This window comes from Aythya fuligula, chromosome 5 (genome assembly GCF_009819795.1).
Source record: "Aythya fuligula isolate bAytFul2 chromosome 5, bAytFul2.pri, whole genome shotgun sequence".
Lineage (NCBI taxonomy): Eukaryota > Metazoa > Chordata > Aves > Anseriformes > Anatidae > Aythya > Aythya fuligula.
This window is the reverse complement of record NC_045563.1, coordinates 16,503,168-16,525,253: the sequence shown is the minus strand read 5'-3', so window position 1 is coordinate 16,525,253 and position 22,086 is coordinate 16,503,168. Positions and strand designations below refer to the sequence as shown.

The window sequence follows — 22,086 nt, the reverse complement described above, 5'->3', positions numbered from 1 at the left end:
TTCTCACTTCCTGTCCTGAATGGCTACGCGCTCTCTTGATTTTCCAACCTAGAGGCAGCATACGCTGAAAGATGCACATGTGTCGCACTCTGTGTACAGCTATCCGCGCTCAACGGTGTGTCCAGGAGGGTGGCTGTGAGGATTGCTTGGCGCAGCTTTGGGTTGGCTCCATCCTCTGCTACACCACGTGCACACAGTTCATGTACCTCAGAGAGGATCTATTTTGTAGTATTTTTCCTACTAAAAATATTGTAGGTCTACATTTTTACTTATCCATGATTAAGTATAGATGGTTTCTCAGAGATCAGCAGCATAGGTTTGTGAGACTCAGGAAGATCTCTAAATTGACCTGAAAAACAGACATTAGATACCTAAAACCGGTCTATTAGAAAAAGAAGCTGCAGCAAGGTTCAATTCCCAGAGCCTTAAGTGCTTGCCTGCTTTGATTGCTAAAGAGCACGGAAACCTGAGTTAGTGAAACTAGGACAACATACTGTCCATCGCAGACCTTTAACCATTGTAATTTTGGACGGGAGTCGATTTATTGCATTTGGGAATAGAAATAAATAGTTCTTTGGGGGGGTCATTAGAAAGAAAAGGCAGCTGTTTGGAATGGCTGACCGAATTCTGGTCACAAGAATTGTGACAGAACCCACAGATGGCTCTGTGAGCAGAGGGTCATTGAAAGCCCTGTGTCCCTGAAGACTAACTACACTTTTCCAACTAAAGTGTGAAGCATTCATACTACCAAAGAAGATTTCAGATTTACTTTTAGAATAGTTATGCATCAAAACAGAAAACAAGAATGGGCAAAGTCTGTTTTACCGCAGAAAAGTGTCTTTAAGGCTTTCAAAACGCAGTGGAAGCAGTTAATGCACAGCTATGCTAAAAAGGCACTTAAGCAGCAATTCTTGGCGAGAAAGCACTGGTCTAAGGGGTGGTCCATGATCCACCATGTGTCCTAGATTACTTTCCACTTTTCAGATTTTTTTTTTCTGTGGTGCTGAACGGGTATTTCATCATAGGTAATTGAAGTGGAATCTCCACAGTAAATCTTCACCTAGGGCCAGATTTGCACTAGGAGTAGGACCGAGACTTAATCACTTGTTTGGCTTTAATTCAACTTCTGTCCACCCCACCCACCCCTTACACACATGCCTCATAGGGTTCAAAGGAGCTCCTGTGACCTCTCACAGCTGGGTACAGTCCCTAGAGAGTCACTTCTTTTGTCACCAAGTGCAAAATCCACCTGCCTCCTCCTCCTCCAGCTTCTCCACCCCTGGGGCTCTGGCTGGCTGGCCATTTACAGCAAAGCTAAGCCCACAGGCAGTAGGATTGTGGATGGGTTTCTCCTCAGGGGCACTGCAGCCTCATCCATTTGCCTCAGCTGCATTTGGATTACTGAACCAGTTTGAGGCAGGGGCCCTAACCAGCAATGAACATGCTGGTGCTCATCCATACAGAGGACTGGGGATGCTACTGCAATACAGATAAGTAAATAAGTAGGTCCCTAAATAAATGATGCTTATTTTCAATAATCACCCAAAAAGTCATGACCTGCTCACTGATCTTACCCTCTCTGTACCACAGTTGTCCCAGATACGAATTGTAACTGAGTAACAGCACTATATCATCCAAGCAACGTAGGAATTGATTAATTGAAATTTGTTAGGAATTTTTAAGGTGGCAAAAGGCAAGATGATACTGATGTTTAGGAGAAAGGCTTGAAAAACATTCTTCTGTTTGGAGGAGGTCCTTTTATCAGTTTCTCAAGGCTGCAAAGTCTGTAGTAGAAATCCTGCTGGCCAACTAATTCTGTCTGGCTTAAGAGAAATAATTTGCTCTTACAGGAGGTTCAGTTTGAGGATGGAGAGAACAAAACCCTGCTAGTCTTTGGTTCTCCCAGTTACATTTGCCCAAATTTTTAAGGGGTTTATGTGTGGAGAAATAAGTGATTTTTTTTTTTTTTTACCCTTGTGAATATTTGTGGTCATTATCTCTGAGCTGGAGGGGGCTGGAGTGCTTGTTGTGTATTTCATAATGCTAAAAACCTTCAAACATTAGTATTTGTACAGGAAAGTATGTGACAAATTCTTTCTTAAAACTTGGGCACAGCTAATACATAAAAGATTTTAAAAAGGTACTTTCTTCTCCAGAATTTGCTGAATGAGAGGAGGCAATGCCCTTACAGCCCTAGTGGGAATGGCTTGGGTCACTGCCTCTGTTATCAGAGCTGTAGGATTTACTCAAAGCTGGGCAAAATTACTGGAATTACTAGCCATGGACTGTAGGGGTCATAACACTGCATTAATGGAGTGAAACCTATAGGGGCTGCCCTTGAATTTGAAGAGCAAATTGCTCTGGAAGGTATGTATATATTACTGAGCCCTGGCCAGCATACCCACCAGTCAAACGAAGGTGGACAGTGCTTCCAGGAGAGCCAGCCAGCAGGGGAATACTCTGAAAATCATGTTGACAGGGGCACGGCACATCAATACTTCAAAGCAGGGCACGAAAGGGTGCTGGGCACGCCCAGGCTCCAGCATTGGTCTAGGTGGTTTGAAGAAAAACTGCAGTGAGAAGATCGCTGACCAGGGGCAGGCTTCCTGGGGGACTAACCACCAGAAAGGGTGCACAGCATTTGCAGGGGTTGAAACCTGGCTGTCAAATCTCTGCTAAGCTCCTGCACAGGGTAGAGTTGTGTGTCCGTGCGTGAGGGTGGCACCCCACCTTCTGTGGAGGGACAGTGGAGGCTGGTACACAAGGCTGCTTATGCACATGCTGTATTTTCTGCCAAGACCCTTGGCACCCCACTCTCTCCCTGCAGCACTCTGGTATCGACAAGCTGCTTGAACAGTGTAGGAACACGTGTACAACCCCCACCTCCCCCTGACTGAAGCAATCCCCAGGCGTGCACGTGGCCGAGTTGGAGCTTTTCGCTGGTGTCAGTCCGGAGCAACTCCAACAGAGAGAAACTTAGACAGAAATCCCTTCCAGGCTCTTGGGTTCTTGCTTCTCAGACAGACAAGGCAAGCTTTCAGCTGGTGTTTTTTAGCTGTGAAGTTTGTGTGCGTATATGTGTGTTTAAATGCATAATAAAACAGCGCTGCAAAGCAGCTGTGGTCAAGCAAGCAGAGTTATTTAAGCTGTGCAAATATAATAGAGCAACAGGCGTCACCCAATATGGTAAATATCGTAGCCGCAAGCCTTTCCTTTGTCCATTTTGTGCCTCTCTGAGCTATCTAAAGTAATTCTACCCACTTCCAGAAATGGGATCTCTAAATCAATGTATCTTGCCAGAGTGGGAATGCTAAGGTAATGCTTCCCTCGAGGTTTCAGCTGTGAGAGGTTTGGAGTGCTTAGCTCCTCTTTGCCTGCACCCAAAATAGTATAAATCTTTTTGCAAGTGAAGATGATTACTTGAGCAGCAAAGGATTAGCAGATGTGAGCACTGCATAGCTGGTTATGCTAGTCACATTTTCCTAAATAGATATTCTATTAGATGCACACAAGCCAGGGAGTGCTGAAGAATGTAGCTCTTTTCAAACAGATGAATATATACATGTGTATCAGTGTGCCTTTCCCAGACTTTCCATCACCTTTCTGCTGAACAGGGAATATGTTTATGGTCAAGTTAAGGATTTCTGCTTTCTGCATTACTGATACCTTTAAAAGGGACAAAGCTTATTCATTAATCTTAATGACATTTTATGATTAATATAAAGCCCTTGTACGTATAAAGAGAGGATCACAGGATGTTTCACAAATGTGAAACAGCAATTAGCTGAAGACAGATATTTACTACAGCTGCTGTAGGAAGGGAAATTGAGGCACGAGCTCGTGGAGCTGATTTGGTTATAGTCACTCACTTAGTAACCCTTCAATCCTTGCAATGCATTTATTCCCTGGACTTGCTCTCTACCATTCTTTAAGTTTGGGGTAAAGCCAGAAACAGAATCCAGTTCCCATAAAGCCTTTTCTTTTCAGTTTTCTGCTGGATTAGGATGCTGAACCAATTTCCTTAGTGGTTACACTGCCTCTAGATCTGAGGCAAGAGAAGCAGCAAAAGCAAAGAGGGGGGAGTGTGTGCAAGTGCGGTCCGGGGACTGCCCTTTCAGCAGTATCCTTGCCATTGCCCTGAATTAAGAGGAGCATGAAACTATGCTCTAGGGAGTTGTTCTCTGAGCTGGACTGCAGTCCTGGCTAAGATCTGGTCCTGCAAGGGCTGGGGCTGCTGGCATTTGCTCTCTGCAATTTGTCTGTGGGACAACACTGTTTCTGGTGGGGTTGAAAGACCTGTCTTAATACTTGAAGTAATTCCTTGACTATGTTAATTAGTACTTTCCATTTGCTTTTGCGAGGCTAATGAATTGTTTGGGAATTTTAAATGTTTTGTTGAAACCAAGTAAATATGTTCAGCCCTTTGGATGCTGGGGAAACCTTGCCAAATGTAGGGAGTCCTCACAGCTCAGGTGCACTCCTCCTGTGGCCCTCTGGAGAAAGCCAGTTTTATGAAGCCTCTGTCTTGTAAAAGCAGCTGCTGGGCAGAACTGGGAGCGGTTGCTGCCCCTTATGAACTCAGTTAAGTTGTGTGCTGCTTGGGAAACTTCACCAAGGAAACAGAGACCAAAAAATAGCAGTCTGGAGACTGGCAGCCCTGCTGGCTACCTGCAATGCTGTTCTGCAAATTGCTAGCAGACTTGTAGGCAAAAGAAGGTTGTCCCACATATTTGGCTAAATGACAGCCCGGGACCTGGCCCAACCTTTCATCGTGCCTGCCAAGAATTTTTTTCTCTCTTCTCTCTTTCCTTTGTTTTCCCTTGAGTTCTCTCCAAGGAATCTGTCACTCATGATACCCCACACAAAAAAAACAGTAACCAGGCAAAGCCCAGAGCTTCTCCTGCTGAATCAGCAGACAGGAGGGAGGTTGGCTTTGGGTCACTTTCCTTTCTGTCCAGAGAACAAACATGTAACACAGGGCATTTTGGTGTAATTTTGTACTGAGTTCCCATCCTAATTCTCTCTCTGGCAAGTTACTTTAGACTGAAGCTCATTGGTAACTTTTCCAGCCAAAACCTAAAGTGACAGTGGTGCCCTCCCAGCGGGGTTGGGGCCTTGGGGCTGGGAAACTGTGGTGGAGTTTGCCTGAGGGGCTCTGTGAAGAGCTGGCTGTGAGAGGGATGTGTGGTAGGGGCTGCATGGTAGGTCCCTGGACCTGGGATTCTGGCATCTCCCACTGTAGTTGGACCTAGCTATTTAGATCTAGCCTGGGTTCATCCTGCCTGACTTTAGGAGCTAAATTGTTGTGTTTGATTTAGGAACCTGTGCACCTGTGAGCATCTCTGGCCTTACTGGAGAAGCAACAGCTCCAGGGAGTAATTCAGGGTGCCTGGTGCCAGTGGGGTGAATCCCTTTCAAATGTCTGTGCTTTGCTGAGCTGAGCAGGGAGCTGGGCGAGAGAGCTGTGTCTAACGCGAGGCCTTCTTCTGCCCTCTCACCCCCTCAGTCGAATTGCCTCAGGTCAGAGACACAATGGTGGCCTGGAGGGCAGGGGAGAGGAGAGGGGAGGAGGGTGCAGCACTGGTGTTTTGGGGAGGACATAACCACGGCAACACTGTTATGGATTGTCTTCAGCTGCTGTGAAGCCGCAGCCTTTGGGTCATGGTTTATTTATATCACAGCCCTGGTGGCCAAGTGACTGTAAGCACTGTTAGATGAACAAGTGAGGGTTTAGCTGGGGCTGTGGGAGCTGACAGACCTACCTTGCTGCTTGGCAGGTTTTGCAGCCACACGCTGAGCTCCCAGCTGCCGCAGGGACAGCTTGAGGTGTCTGACACATCTCCAGAACCAGCCCTTCGGCCCCAGGCTGTCCAAGCAGCACAGGATGGTGAGGGCCATGCCCACCGGCAGGGCAGGTCACTCAGCTTAGCCCTGCAAGCCAGAGCACCTCTCTCATCCTTGCACAGGGGGACCAGCACTCTTCACCACCTTTCCATAACCCTGAAATCCCTCAACAAGACATTTTCTTCTTTGTCTTCTTCCCCTGAGAAAGCAAATCCCTAACTTCACATCAGTGTGAATGCAGGCAGGGATCCTGTCAGATCCCTGATAAGCAAGGAATAAACACACTTCTCCAATGCCTAATCAAAATTTAATATGTGGAATTTGAAACTGCTGGAGTAAGGATAAAAGGTGACAAAGAGTAAGTTCATAAAGTTAGATATTATTTTTTTTACTAACAGCACCATGTGTTGAAATGCATTCACACTGAAATTGGAATGAAATCTTACCCAAAATATGAAAATTTTTGTTTAAGTAAGTTTGCAGATCAATGACTGAATGACCAGTCTGATGACCCTTCACCCAACGGGAGGGGCACCTGCCTTGAAATGCTGAAGGCCCATTTCTGCTTCTTGAGATATCACAGGGCAAGAGTTCAATGGATTTATTTCCCTTAGTGAAACAAACATTTCTATTTGCAAATCAAGACTGAGATAAACTTTTGCAGGTCTTTCTTAGAAGAGGGGAAGACTGCTTAGTTTCATGCAAGTCTGTGTGGTTAGTGCCTTGTATCTCATGTATCTCATATGACTACACTAAATTCATTCACAAGGTGAGGAAAGACATTGCATTTATAACTATTTTTTAACATTTATAACATTTTATAACTCTTAAAGAAGTTTTTCCTCTGACATGTTATACAACTTTAACTCATTTTTAATATATAGGATTTGAAACATAAAGGTTCTGTTTAAGCAAAATTGCAATATATTCTTAACTAATTTTGAATTTGAGAATTTCTCCTTTATTTTCCATTTCCCTTTCCCCTCTTTGTTAAGTGAACACAATTTAGAGAAAACATTCCCAGGGATCTCATTCCTCTCTTCCTTCCTGGCCTGATGAGCTGGGAAAGGGCGAGGTAAAACCTCCAATAGCCCTGGCCCTTCAGTCAAAACAAGGTACTCTGTGCTTCCAGCACTTCACATATTTTTGAAAGGCACAGAACAAATTCATCTGTCTTCTGTCCAGCTGGTGGCTCTGCTGGGCCCTTCTAGTGCTCTGACGCCACAGGGAGAGAAAGGTTGCTGACTTTCTTTTGTTCTTACAGCCTAGGAAATTGTTCCTTTTCTTCCAAACATTTGTTTCTGGTTCCTGCACCTCAAAAACCTTTCCAGAGAAGTTAAAATAGAATTACCCAGCAAATACTTTTGCAGCTTTTTGTTAAGGAAAATTTGTTTTATTTGGCTTCTCTGGCCTTGGCAGAAATGACTTCTGGCTAGTCCTTCATTTCAGAAGCTCTCTTCTTTGCAGTGAAAGGGCCTTGCAGAAGTACAAATTATTCTTCATTGCATGCACACAGAGAAAAATCTTCAGTTTTGCTGATATGCTGAAATTCCTAAGAGAATAATTTGGGTTTGAAACAGGCAAAGGTCAAATGACCTAAGAGCTCTGATTATGAATACGGGGGAGAAAGACTTAATACAGCCACTGTCTGTTGAGCAGTAAGAGCAGTAAACCTTGCAAAGGGGTAATTTGCTAAGGCTGGAATGTATGTTTTGACTGAGGAATAAGAGAAAGACGGTTGATTAGATTGAGTCAAACTGTGGAGAACAAAAAATTGTATGTGCAAGGTTAAATAAAGATAACTAGCATTTGTGAGTTAAGTACAAGCTAATTCACATTGCACCAACAGAACATGTTCACTCAAGCTCACTGTGGTGCTCACATGCATTAATATCTGCATTAATTTCTACATTAATAATTGCAGGAAACAGATGGACTAAGGAAAACAACTTGGACTGGGTTTTGAAAGAAGGCCTCTTCCTTCAGGGAATTTTTGACGTTTGTTCTTATCTTGTTTCTGCCCGGGTCATGGCTGTCAGTGATGGACTGCTGGTTTGTCAGTAGGGCTGACCTGGATATTAGCAGCAACGTGAATTAGTTTGCATTTTGTTTTTTTTGTTGTTTGTTTTTTTTTTTGTGCACATGCAATTCCTTATAATATACATTAAATGGAGGGGCAGGCCTAATGAACCTAAGAAGCATAGTGAAAGTAGTAACTTAATGAGCATTTAGGTACACCCTCCTACTCCTTGAAAGGACTCCTGCAATTCACGTTGGCTGACAGGACCAAACCAGAGGCTTTGACAGGAGTTTTGCCACTGCTTCGTTGTGGTTGCTCATTACTTGATAGTTTGATACATCAATTCCTGATCTTCCAGCTGTACAACTAGTGGTTGCACCAATCCCTGCATGGAGTATAATAGTACTTTCTCATACTTTGTGATTTCTTGTGGCTTCTGTGACCAGGATGGTGAGTGCCTGGTGATTTAACAGCAGATGAGCTCTCAGACAGGGTGATGACTTGGCCAACAGCTATGAACATATACAGGTGGGGTCCAGCTGGGGAGAGGTGGATACCTGCAGTCTGTGTGTACAACCCCCTGGTAGTGTTCACAGAGGGGGGCATTTTGGAAATCCCTGGTGGGTAACAAAAAGCTCACCAAAATGAGCCTTTAATTGCAGGGTGCAAACCTTCACTGCTGAAGCTGAGGGTGTCTGTATCAGAAAGTGAAGTGATCAACAGAGATGTTTGGTGAGCTATGAGGTGCAGGGGATACTGGAGGAACGGACAGTATTTAAGGGACCATTGGTTTGCCTTACTGCTCACCTTTTGGCAGCTGGAACAGCTGCTTCCTTGGCTATTAATCATGGTGATTTACAGGCTGGGAAATGCAGGACATCAACTGTAGATCAAAGACCAAACGGATGGAGGGTGGACATAAAAGCTAGAGTGGAAACAAGGAGAGCAGTGAGCAAGAGGAAGTGCTCTGCCAACCACAGGTTGTCCGCAGACCACAGTTTGAGAAGCACTACTTCCTGAGCCACACATACATCACCGAGCCAGACCAGTAGCACAAGCCTCCTGCAAGGTATGAAGGGCTACTGAACAGCCAAACCTGCTTCGTGGGACACACTGAGCCTGTCATTGCCACTTCCATTATCCAGTTTTTCCATACATCTCAGAACTTTGCAATGCAGGAACCTCCTTGCTTAACTACCTACATCTTTTCTCTGACATTTGCCTGCCCACCCAGAAACTTGTTTTATATTTCTAACTGAAGGGCGCCAATCAGCTAGGTGTGATCTCTGAAGACCTCAAAAACTTTCTTCTCTCACTGTTTTTTGTTTTTTTTTCATTGTTTTTGTTTGTTTGTTTGTTTGCTTTCTGTTTGTTGGTTTAATTTCTATCTGGTCTCTTGACTCTATTAAAAAAACAAAACAACTTTCAGTAAAGTCCAAATTTACTATGTGGCAGCATCAACTTTTGATGGATAATGTTAGTTCTTTTGCTATGGGTTTTTCCATGAGTCACTTTTCTGCCCTCCCATTTTCTTAATACTCTGCTTCATGATTAAATGGCTCAAAAAGTTTACAGGTGATGGAGCTCTCTCAGTAGGTGTCTGGGGTACCAGACTCCATTCCATCAGCTTTTGGGAGATAAAACAAAACTTAAGCAAGGTCACCTAACACAGATCCATAAATTAAATGAATCCCTCTCCTCCATTTTGGATTAGTTTGTTCTGAACTGATCAAAGGAGCAAATATGGACTGACTTGTGAAAATGAAGAGAAGACATTGAGAAATGACCACATCTAAGATGGAAGCAAAATACGTCTTGAGGCCCTTTAGCTGTGGCGCTGCTTAACTTCCAGTAAGCTGAAAGAACAGCACATGAATTCACAAGTGTTGAAACAAAGATTTTTAATGAGTCAATCTAATTGGAAGTGATATTACACCACAAAAAGCATGGGTAGTTAAGTATGTGGAATGGGTCTAGCTAAGGAAACCTTGTTGCACTTTTTTGCTGCTACTCTTCTAACTCTGATTATTCCTTCTTCAGTGGGCTAGTTCAGAACTTCATACCCTTTCCAGCATGAAAGTGACTGGGAAAAAATAGATTCAATGAGCTGCCTCTATCACCAGTGGCAGACTGAGTCCAACTGGGCTGGTTGTGACACACGGTATACATGTAGAACAGGGTTGTGAGTTTTCTGTCAGTCTTTTTAATTGTGCGATCTCAGCACTGTCATCTGATGCCTTCCATGAAGCTCCTTGCTCGCAGCTCTCTCTTTCAGCCTCAGGAATAACCAGCATTGTCCAGCTACTTCCACCAGGACTGGTGTGCCAGCGTCAGGAGATTCTACCTTTTCCTCTCTCTTCAGCTCCTTTGAGCTTTGTAAACCGTATTGCTGTACTTGAAGGGTTTCCACACAGGTGAGCTTCAGACACAAACTGGCTTGTTCCGAATAGTATCCCTTCAGGTACCAGGAGGCTTTGGTGCAAAAAATTGCTCTTTACCTGGTACATGGAGTTAAGATCTCTTGTCCTTCTTCAGCTCCCCCAGTAACAAGCCCACTGGCAGACATTTTAGCAGCTGTGGTGCCTGCTCTGCCGTGAATACAGATATTCTAGTGTATCATATGTAGTGAATTCAGATATTCTCTTTCCTTGAGGACAGCACAGCAAACTACTGCTCTCTTTCTCTCTTAAAGCCTTCTAATATTCAAAGGAAGAAGCAGAAGCAATAGTAATAATAAGTAATAATAAAAGACTAGTTGCTAATTCTTATACCTGATTAATTTAAACAAGGAAAGGACCTCGGTCATTAGTAATCAGTGCACTGCAGAGCATTTAGTTTCTGATTTAAGGTTCAGATTTAATAACACCTGGTACATCTTCTCAGACCTGTTCTGGTGGCAGGGAGAAGCTGCAAATATACAGGACTGCACAGGCTGGTGGGGGCTGGCATGGACGGAAACTCTGACCTAACTCATCTGTCAGTCACCACTGCTATTGCACACAACTTCTGTGCATCTCAGCTCCCTCTGGGCTGTTCAGAGTTTATACGGTACAACCCAGAAGCCCTTAGCATCAGCAAGTCCACAGAAACATTTCTGAAATCCCTTGCAAGGGTATACCCAGGCCTGCATGAAATTTAGTGGCTTGAATCTCCTTGCAGTTCTGATGATTTCTGGGAATATTCAGCTGGCAAGTGTGGCCCAGTTTCTGAAGCAGAGGAAGCATTTTGTCGGTGCACAGTCACTGTGCAGTAATCCAAATCACCATTGTCATTATTATTAATCTCAACCAAGCAACCTGATAACTTCTGCCAAACTGGGGCAGGTGTATGCGTGTAATCACTGTGCAATTAATTAATCTGTGTTGCCAATCAATATGCAACACATAGTCCCCTGCATCCCAACTGAGTTCAATTTAGCAGAGCAATTTGGAAGTACTTTGCAGGGAGAACTCAATAAAAAATGTAGAGCTGGCAGCTCTAAGGCCAGCTTTGCAGCTTCACATCACACCTAACAAAAATGAGCACCTGCCTGTACCAGTCAAAGGGTTTTGAAGGACGGTGGGAGAAGGGGGAAAGAGTTAGTCAAACAGCATGTTGTTTCTGAAAACTGTGAGCTTCAAAATCATCCAACTGTGAACTCTGAGTGAGCGAAATAGCAAAGGCCGTCTGCTCACTGCCACGGCCCCGCAAATCCCTTCAATTGGCAGCACAGCAAGAACCCGGGAGCTGCCTGTGCTCCCTCCTCTCTCTGCAGCTACCAGAGCTACCAGGGAGCCGGATTAAATTGGGGGATTAAGCAGTCCCACAGCCTGGCATCTGGCTCTTTGTGACAGCTGCACCCAGGAAAGAAGTCAGGCACTGGTGCCATAACTGCGTCAACTGGTGTGTCATGGGTCACAGCATTACAGCTGGAAGAGGTCTGTCAGGTCATTCACTCCCATTTCATAGCCAGCACTGGATTTGGCTCAATAAAGTGTTTGCTAGTGCTTTAAATATGGTGTTTTAAGAGATTTGGGCAATGCAGCTCTCTCCCCCTTCTCTTTGGAACTTATCTATCATCTGTTATAGCTCACTGTCAGGAAGCGTCTAGCCTAACATTCCCCTGTTTTAATACGACCTCCTCAATGACTCCTCTCTTCTCCCTCTTATCACAGCCTCCCCTTTTGCTGGGCTGTCCTTTCCTGCCTGTGTACAGGAATTACAGCCTGCTTCCTTCTTCTTGGTTGGGCTGGCTTTTGTGGGAAGGATACCCCACACCAGGGCTCCCATCCCTGAGGGTCCCCAAAAGGCTGGGTTCCTCTCCTGCCAAAAAGCCTCATCCACTGCCTTTAATTATCTGCACTGAAAATCCCCTCACACTTAAATCACAAGATGTTTCCATTAAAACAAATCTTTTCTGACTGTTCAATTTTTATTTTGCATGTCTAAATCTGGAATGATTTTCTGGTTTTCATCTGTTCTCTAAAGCCTGGATTATGAGCCCGACACGCATCCACATGCTTTGCAAGTGCAGTTCTGTTATTTTTCCTCACCAGCCAGTTGTTCCTGGTGCCAAGCCCGCATTGCTGCTGTGAGCAGGGCTCTGTGCAGGCGCTGTGCCTGCCGGAGGGAGCAGAGGGCTGGGTGCCTCTGCCCACATCAAGGCTGAGCTCCTCCCTGGGGAACGCAAGGCCTGAGCTCATCTCTGGGTCCAAGACACTCTGCATCATTTCCTTGCCTTTGCTGATACCCTCAGTTCCTTCCAGGTGATGGAATTCATGCGTATTGGTGCTTTGCTGACCCTTTTCTTTTCCCGTTACATTATTAATGGGTAATGAAGTTCAGCATCACTGGAGCTAGTGCAATGCACGTCACCTGGTGACACAGGAAGGCATTATCAGCACTGGCCACCTTTTGTCCTCGGTTTCATACATCCTTGGCAAGAACAGATACACATTTGCGTGACTAATATCTGGAGTAGCTTTTGCTAACAGTGTTATGGAGTATTTCACTATAACTCACCTGCCTTTTCCTTCAGCTCATTACTTCTTTCCCATTACCAAATATGACTGTTCCCATCTAGCACACACTTTCTTTTTGCATGGTTACTGGGTGTTTCTTTTAGTTTCTGCTTTAAAGAAAGAAACCAAGAGGTGACAGGGGGTTAACTTCCAAAAGCTGCCCTCCACTGTTTAACTCTGTGTTTGCTGAGATGATGCTGATTAAAATCATAAGTTATTGTATCAAAAAGAAATTTCCTCACCTATGTGACAAGCTGGGTGTTTAGCACAAGTGACAAGAAAGTTATTTCTATTTCCTTTTTTAAGCATATTTCTCTCATTCTTTTTGCCATTGCCATAACATTGAAAATATATTGATTAAAATCATGAATCTGTGGGCTAATATTCTGAATCAGCAATAGGGATTGCAGAGGATCATACGTTTTCTAAGGAAGCTGTCTCCATAGGGTTGTAAAAGAAAAAAAAAAAAAAAAACTAAAAATAAAATCTCACTGGGTTTTGGGATTTCAAAGGCTATTTTTATAAAAACTAAATTTTGGACTAAGCATGCTGTGTTAGATTAGGCCTTTGAAGGGACTCTCTTTTAGTAGTTTAAGTCTGACCTTGTTTGAAATACACTACTTTAAGATCCATATCTTTTTTTTTTTTTTTTAGAATCACCATTGTCATTTTTAAATCAATGAAAAAAAAAAAAAAAGGAAAATTAAAAGACTTGAAATAACAGTAAATCAAAAGCAAGAGTCCTGCTTTTTCCAACTCTGACATCTAAGCAGCAAAACTGAGACAGAAGAACTTTGTGCATGTTCTTCTACATTTTCTCTACTGTTAAAACCAATTAATCAGATGAGTGATGAGCACGTATCCATGCATCTATAGCCTTGTTCAGTAGAGCTCTTAAGACCAGAACTGTCAGCAGTCCCACTGGCTGCAGTGTTAAGCACCCGTATAAATGCCTTGTTGAATCAGTGCTGCGGCTAGAAACCAGCATTTGATACCATTCTGCTGTTAGACTGTGGGGACTAAAAATGAACAGAATTAGCTCTTTGTCTCTCTGATCAGGACACAGATCTAAAGCAGAGCATGCCCCAGATCTTTAGGATTCCCAACAGCACAATTTCAATATTCTTGTATCTTGTCCATAGCTGAGAATAAGGTCTGACTGGGTGTTACTAATGTGGTACCTCAGGATGGCCCCTCTCATCATGCAACATCTGTTTTTATTTACTTGGAACAAACAAACCTTCCAAAGAGTTCACTGTGTTTGTACCCTCTGTGTCTTGTCCTGCAGGACTTGCTGGGTCGCACTGATCAACCGAGCGCTGTCTGCAGGGCTGGGCCTGGAATTACTCCGATACCTCTTCTGTAGGGGACAAATTTCTGCAGAGTGCATCCTCACACCCTCTCCTCTGAGCCCTGTGCCCTGCAACTGGCAGCACAGGTGGAGGACTTCCCAAAGGCAGCCGCAGGCCCCGCGGGGCACAGGGGCAGGGACGCGTCCATCGCTGCAACCACCAGCCGCCGCCTGCAGCACAGGCCCGTGGTGCAGCCGCGAAGCTCTTGCTGCTATTTTTAGTCAGCAAGATGTCTTGGTCTGCCTTTCTGCAGGCTGCCGAAGGGCAGCCTCACTGGCTGCACAGCGGGGCTGCCAAAAAGGGAGAGCAGCTGAGGTGCCTCTGGCTACTGCTGGCAGACTGCCCCTGAGGGGCTCCGAGAGCGGGTTGAGGCACCACACGGTGCCTCTTCACAGCTCCTGCTGATCTGCCTTGCCTGAGCACTGGTACCCTTGCTCAGGCAAGGTAGGCAGAGGAGACAAAACCAACAGCCGGCAGCAAAAAACACCTTGCAAGTTTGTGGTCTGAAAGCCAGGCGTGTATTATTAGTGTGAGGCAATGTTCCTTGGGACCTGTCTGTCGGGGCCTGTGTGCCCAGTCTGCCTCTGTCGTAGCACGGTATCTTTAGTCTGATACCCCTCGTGCATAAGTGCACTGTGTGTGCATGTCTGCATGCGTGTGTTTGAAGTCCTCACTCCCCCGGAGATTTCCACCTGCTGTTCTGCTTTTACAAGGGACTCCCTTGCTGTGTTTCAGCCCCAGCAGTGATACCAGTGAAGACGGGAAAGAGACACTTCTCTGTCGGGCCACTGCCCTGCGAAACTGCCTCTCGCTTCCAGGAATCAGCATCCTTGATAAACTCATCAAGACCTGTCCTGTCTGGCTTCAGCTGAACATGAACCAGGAAAGGGCTGGGGCGATACTTGGCAAAGAAGCAGCAGGGGTAAGTCCAAAGTGGTTTTTGGTTCAGACAACCACATTTCCTGTCCCTGGTAGAGCTGTTTAGGGGAGCAAGCAGTGTTTCTTTTCATGTGGAAGCAAAAATATTTAGCAACGTGCACTATTTCCACTGCCACTTGATGCTTTAGCCACACACAGTGGCACAAGACAAACTTAATGGCTTTGGGGAGCAAGAAATTTTGTCTGCTTTTATTTACTTAGCATGTGGTTTCATGGGGATGCCATCTTATTCACCCCAAAACCAGGCACCTGTGCCTGGCTTTTCCTGGGCTCATGCTTCTCTGCAGACACCCTCTCATCCAGCCTCCTGCAATATTTTTCCTACAGCTGTGTTTACATTTTATTTCAAGCAAGAGAATTTTTAAATGAATAGTATAAAAATAATAAACAAACAAACATAAATGAAACAGCCTTACTTTGCAAGAGAGAAATTTTTCCAGTCAAGGCTATATCTGGATTGAGGAAGGCCATACAATTCTCCAAGATCTGGAGATTTTCAGAGACATTGGCCAGGTGCAGAATGGGTACAAAGAAGTTGTGTTTTGTTTTTCTTTATTAACCTCTGGCCCTCTGCTAGGCACAAGGATTAACTCTGGAGGGAGTACACGAGCACTATGGTTGCTCAGATGTAGCCTGAACTCAGAGAACTGGAGAGAAGGAGCATGAAGAGCCTCCTTGGCTCGAGTTTGAATCCATCAGGATTATAGGAGGTCTTCATGGGGCGTAGTGGATGAGTGCATCAGCAAATGAGCAGAGCAGAGGGACTTTCCTTAGGTCTTAGGCTAGGCTGAGGAATTGCAATGGAAGAGTTTGTATGTTGACTATTCAAATTTGGAGCAATAAAAAAAAATCCCTGAAGAAAAGGCTCTGAAATTCTGGAAGTAGCTGGGAGTAGTTTCTATTGCAGTAACTAATATTTGGTGCCCATAAGCTAAACATTTGGAAATAGCAAACTTCTGAAAAGCTCAGAGCTTGCTTCAGAAAACCAGCTCTGCAGCAGAGGGAGCTCCCCATTCATGGCATCTTGGTACGGCGGGTTTCAAATGGACCGAGCTGATGGCAGAGCACAGCAGGAACTCACTGCTGATCTGAGGAGGTGTGGGTCTGCCCCGTGGCTGGGTCAGGGTAAAATCTGTCACAGGGCTTACAGCTGGCACTGCTGAATGACCCCAGTGGTGGGATTGCCTGACCAACATGGGCTGCTTGCAGTGCAGCGCCTGCTCCTGAGCAAGGCAGCGGGACGCTGCAGGAGCTGATGGGCAGAGAGACCCCACAGCAGTGCAGGGCCCTGCACCTCACCCTAAGCCAGACTTATCAAATCAGCCAGGCAAATATACTCTAGAAATCTTTTTCCTTCTGCACCCTCTGAAGAGGGAGACCTGAGTGACTCTGACAGAGCCATGTACATACGGCCCTGACCTCCCAGGCTAGGAGCCACTCCCTGCAGGCAGGGCTGTTCCCCACCTCTGAGCAGCTTTGGTGCTGAATCTTGTCCCGGTTCCTCCTCCTCACACCTTCCTCCGGCACGGCTCTGTGCAGGGAGGAACCGAGCTGGCAGGTCAGAGGTGTCCCACGGCAGGGACCAGCAGTGGGCAGCGCCTGCTGATGCCGTGGGAGCTGTGTGGGCTCTGCCGCCCACCTCCCAGAACAGAGCCAAGGCCTTTCCCACCGCCAATGAAAATGGAAGAGACTGGTTGGCATGCCGGTACTGACCCCGGGCAGCAGGGCTGGGTACAGCTCAGAAATCCCACCTCCCTCTCATCTGAGCATCTGTGGTCCAATTTTAGCCTTTGGAGCCATGGCAACTAGGCGCGCTGATCAGAAAACAGAAGTGATTCATTTCTAGGTTTCACTTCTCTCCTTGTTTTAATTTCAAATGAAACACTTGACCACTGCGATGTGAGATAGTGCTGTCTAAGACCCAAGGTAGCAGCAGCAGCAGCCTCTCGAGGTGGGTTGGATGGACCATTCTGTCACACAGGTTGTAAGACCTGAGGAATGGAGAGCCTCTAAGGCTCGTACTTGCAGATACTCTCTTATGTGGAAGGTGGGTGCTGCACTGCATTACAAATAACCATGTTTCCATCATGAACCTTGAGCCATGCATTTACTTGGATTTTTCTGCACTGTCAGTGGACCTGAGCCTATGGGATTTCTTTTGCATGGCAGAAGCCAAGACCTCATTGTGTGAGGTTGCAAACCTGCTGCAAGGCCGTGTGTTTAGCATGGTTGCTTTAAAGTGCCTTGAGATGACCTTAAGATTGCAAGTCAAGCAGAGAAAAGTCCTGGCTTCGAGAAAAGCTCCTTTTAAATTCCTCTCTCAAGGAATTAATGGCTTCTTGTTAGATTTTCACTACACTGTAATTGATTAATCATTTTATCAACTCACACTTCTTTCTAATATTAATATCCAGACTCTAGAATTAGCCGTTTTTTTAATTCCATTTTTATGAAAATACTTTGACTCTCTCCTGCTATCAAAGAACAGATAAGAGTGCAGATTACTTTGTCTTTGTATCTCCAGCTTCAAGGTACAAGCTAAAAATATACTTGACAATGAGCTCTAATTAGAAACATGGTTGGGAGCTCACACAATGCAAAGAACAAGAGACTCTTATTTTTCTTTCTCCTTTTCCTTTTCCTTTCTCCTTTTCCTTTTTCCTTTTTCCTTTTTCCTTTTTCCTTTTCCTTTTCCTTCTCTTCTCCTTCCTTCCTTCCTTCCTTCCTTCCTTCCTTCCTTCCTTCCTTCCTTCCTTCCTTCCTTCCTTCCTTCCTTCCTCCCTCCCTCCCTCCCTCCCTCCCTCCCTCCCTTCCTTCCTTCCTTCTTTCCTTCCTTCCTTCCTCCTCTCCTCTCCTCTCCTCTCCTCTCCTCTCCTCTCCTCTCCTCTCCTCTCCTCTCCTCTCCTCTCCTCTCCTCTCCTCTCCTCTCCTCTCCTCTCCTCTCCTCTCCTCTCCTCTCCTCTCCTCTCCTCTCCTCTCCTCTCCTCTCCTCTCCTCTCCTCTCCTCTCCTCTCCTCTCCTCTCCTCTCCTCTCCTCTCCTCTCCTCTCCTCTCCTCTCCTCTCCTCTCCCCTCCTTCCTCAGAATCATCTAGGTTGGAAGAGACCTCCAAGGTCATCTAGTCCAACCTCTGACCTAACACCAACAAGTGCTCCACTAAACCATATCACTAAGTTCAACATCTAAACATCTTTTAAATACCTCCAGGAATGGTGACTCCACAACTTCCCTGGGCAGCCCGTTCCAATGCCTAACAACCCCTTCAGCAAAGAAGTTCTTCCTAACATCCAACCTAAAACTCCCCTGGCGCAACTTTAGCCCGTTCCCCCTCGTCCTATCACCAGGCACGTGGGAGAACAGACCAACAACCACCTCGCTACAGCCTCCTTTAAGGTACCTGTGGAGTGCAATAAGGTTGCCCCTGAGCCTCCTCTTCTCCAGGCTGAACAATCCCAGCTCCCTCAGCTGCTCCTTCATTTCTTTTTCTTTTTTTTTCCTTTTTTTTTTTTTTTTTTTAATATATTTCACTGGTCCTGTTGAGGTGCTCCCATCCAGAGGCACCTAGGCAACCTGTGGGGATGGGGCTGGCAGGAACTTTATGAAATGGGACAAATGCCTTATGTTCTATGTATGGACACTTGAATCCTTTCCTTCTCAATGTACAAGTGATTTTCTTGCTTTAGACATCGACTGAGACATTCAGGGTGAGTTCTCCATGAATTAGGGCACTTATGTGAGAAACATCACTTGGCAAATTGGGAGTGCTCCTTTCTACTGTTCCTTTAGTGAAACAAGGGGCTTAAGTGGGACATCAGTGATGCATAGAAATCTTGCTGGTTCCTTGGCAGGGCTGAATTTCACCTGAATAAAATGTCCCTTTAGTCATTATTTTTGTCATGTAAAGTTTGACCAGTGGAATGAAGCTAAATTAAGAACATTTAAAGGCAGATTGAACTGATAAGGGACTTCATTGTCAATGACCTAAATTAAACTTCAGAAACTCATGTAACATAGCTAAGCTCTTGATTCCTTTTCTCCTTTTTCAGATGTTCTTGGTTAGGAAAGAGGGTAATGTGAACAACATGGTCCTTGCAGTCCGCCTGCCCGTCCAGAATGAGGTTCCTGATGTGCTGGAGTACACCATTAAAGAAGAAAAATCAAGTAAGCTCTTTACATTTTTTTTCTCTCGTTCTGGTATTGTACAGAATCCTCTTGTGATTACCATGTGATTACCAGCATTTATGTAATCTCACTTGCAACACTCAGGTTCCTCTTGTGAGGGGCAACAGATTTTGATGCTATGGTGTTGTTCAGTTAATATTTCCTGCAGCTGCTTTACCTCAGCTCCTCTGCGGTTCTGCACCTTTTCTTATCATTTACTGACACGCAACAGAAAAGTAAAGCACCCCCAGATGAGCAGGCCAGTGCTTTGATCAAATGAAAGGAGCTGCTTTTCACCAGCTGGAAGTCCTGGGCAAAGTGCAAGGCCCTCACAGACTAACCCTTGTTAACTCAGCAACTCTGTCTCTATTTCTGCCACTGAATTGTTGACTGTGAGTTGTCTGACATTTATTACATTCCCTTTGCACACATCTTATATGGTTCTACTGAACAGCTGTTTACTCCTAAATTGTTTGACAGTTCTCAGTGCCTCTCTGTCTCTGGGACGCAGCTGGATCTTGGGCCTGGTGGTATCAGTGCTGCTCCCAGACAGCCAAGCCTGCTGCAAGGAAGCGAGAATGAACCTAGTTCACAGTCAGGCACATCTGCTGCAGCCCTTGGTATAAATGGATGTGCAATGCATGTGATTTCCACTTTCCAAGTAATATTTGCAAACATGGGAATTTTAGGGTAGTCATACAAACATGCACTTGGAAGAGTTCATCAAAATGTCTTCATATGGATCATTTATATGAAAACAACCAAATTGTCCGCCACTCTGCTCCTAAGCCATCCCCCTGGGGTGTACGTTTTACTCTCTTCTAAAACACCGGCACTTCCGCTGGTCAGTGCTGTGGTTTATTTGTTCCCCGTTGCTACTTGCTCAAATTGTTTTTTTCCTTCCCATGTACATTTCTTTACTTGTGATGCCCCTGCATCACAAACAGGTGTTAAAGCCAGAGGGACAGCTGAATCTCCTGAACTGCTCTAATATCAAGCAGAGGCCAGGGGCTGCCAGTGTTGCTCCTGCACAGAGCACAGCTGCCTGCCTCCTGGAAGCTTTCTCCCTCATCTGTGTGCACCTCGGAGCATGCACTTGGGGAGACAGCACATGCATCAGTGCTCCTGAACAAGGGCAGGAGGAGCAAAGCTTTTGCCACAACTTCAGGTGCCCAGATTAAGAATGCAGGGGCAACGGTTAGCTGCAGGATGTGGAAACTTTTTTTTTTATATACACTTATTTGAAGTTGAGCTAGGGCTTAGGTTTTACATTGCGGAGAATTACTTTTTCTTTGGGGATAAAAGTTGAAAATTTGAATCTTGCCATCCTAAAAATGTCATTTATAGAAGTGTTACTGCCTCACTTGTATCCTATGCCATAAAATTTGATTTCTTTGAGGACAAGCAAAATGAAATGTAGTATAAAAATTTCACTGTGAGTTAGTCTAGTTAGAAAGACTTTTATGTCGTGGTTTTGGAACTTATTTGCTTACTACTTCTAACTTATCACTAACTTAACATGAAGGACGTGTTCAAAGACACAGCTCTCCGATAGGAACAAGACTAAAATCAGTTTCCACTGCTTTCATACAAGTTGCAAAGTACATGGAACAGCGTAATTAAAAATTAGCTCTCATTCTAAGAGCAGGAGAGCTGTCACTACATATGCAGCAATTGCTGCAGCCATGAGGCTGGTGCATTCCTGTGGAGGATATTCACATTATTTTTAGCTTGAGTTCAGTCACTGTTGAACTGTAGAAAGCATCATTTCTCCATACTGCACCATTTTGACAGGAATGCACTGGGCAAGCAAATGATCATGCTTTTGCTTCCTTTCTCATTTAGTGTAAGTAGTTTGGCTTTTGAGTTTAGAGGAAACAGAATGGATTCTTATTTGTAAAGCCAAAGGACTATATTTGGTACAAGGGGAGATTTACATCTGTGGTGTCTCAGAGTAACCTAACACATTAGCTTTTATTTATGGTTTCTGCGCAACTCCAAGCCCTTTCTAAAGTTTCTTAGAAAATGAAATTGTATGTTTTCAGAATGCTTTAAAAGAGTTACAACTAGAATCTGAGCTTCCCTGCTAAAGACACTGCTATGTTTGGATGGCCTTAGCTTAATAAAGTGCACTTTAATCTTCCGTGTTGCTACATAACACTGCGTAAGGGTAGGAGAGCTCTGAGTGTGCGCAGTGAGTAACTGCAGACCAAAGATGTTATCTTGCTTTGTAATGCATGTTTATGGCAAACAAAGTGCTACAATTCCTAATAGTGTGTAAAATACACCAGCTGTATAGCTGTATACCACTGTAGACTGGCAGAGATTTTCCAGGCATCTAAGTCTTCAGCTTCAGAAAATTAAGGACTCTTTAGTTCTTCCATGCTTCCTCAAAGGAGGCTTCAGCCTCCCACTGAACATCACAAGGAGGAAGATAAACCCTCCTAATAGCTAACTACTCTTTGAGTCTGTATGAAGTGCAGCAGAGCTGGTGCTCTCCCAGTGTTCAAAGGGAGTAGTTGTAATTCCCCTGCCATTCAAGAATCCCCTTTCCCAGCTGTGTTGGGGACAAGTGGCTTCATTTCTGCTGCCTGGCTCCTAATATTTTCTCTCTGACTTGACGCATAAGCAAAGAGCTGTGTAATCTACCCCATGGAGAGCTACTTACCCCATTTTGACAGCTGACTCCTCATAGAGGGGATAAAGAGGTGGGAACAGGTTCTTCTCCCTGTTATGTCAGTGCGGCCCATTTGACTCCACAGATTTGATTG

General features: G+C 44.9%; 1 protein-coding gene across 1 annotated transcript in view; it reads left to right on the top strand.

The window, feature by feature from the left end:
* RIN3 (Ras and Rab interactor 3) overlaps window positions 1-22,086 on the top strand; it is a 68,006-nt gene that overhangs the window by 3,881 nt on the left and 42,039 nt on the right. Inside the window, exons 2-3 of the mRNA XM_032189475.1 lie at window positions 14,952-15,138; window positions 19,201-19,315. Of these exons, the coding sequence (XP_032045366.1) occupies window positions 14,952-15,138; window positions 19,201-19,315 (302 nt within the window). The remainder of the gene's footprint in view (window positions 1-14,951; window positions 15,139-19,200; window positions 19,316-22,086) is intronic.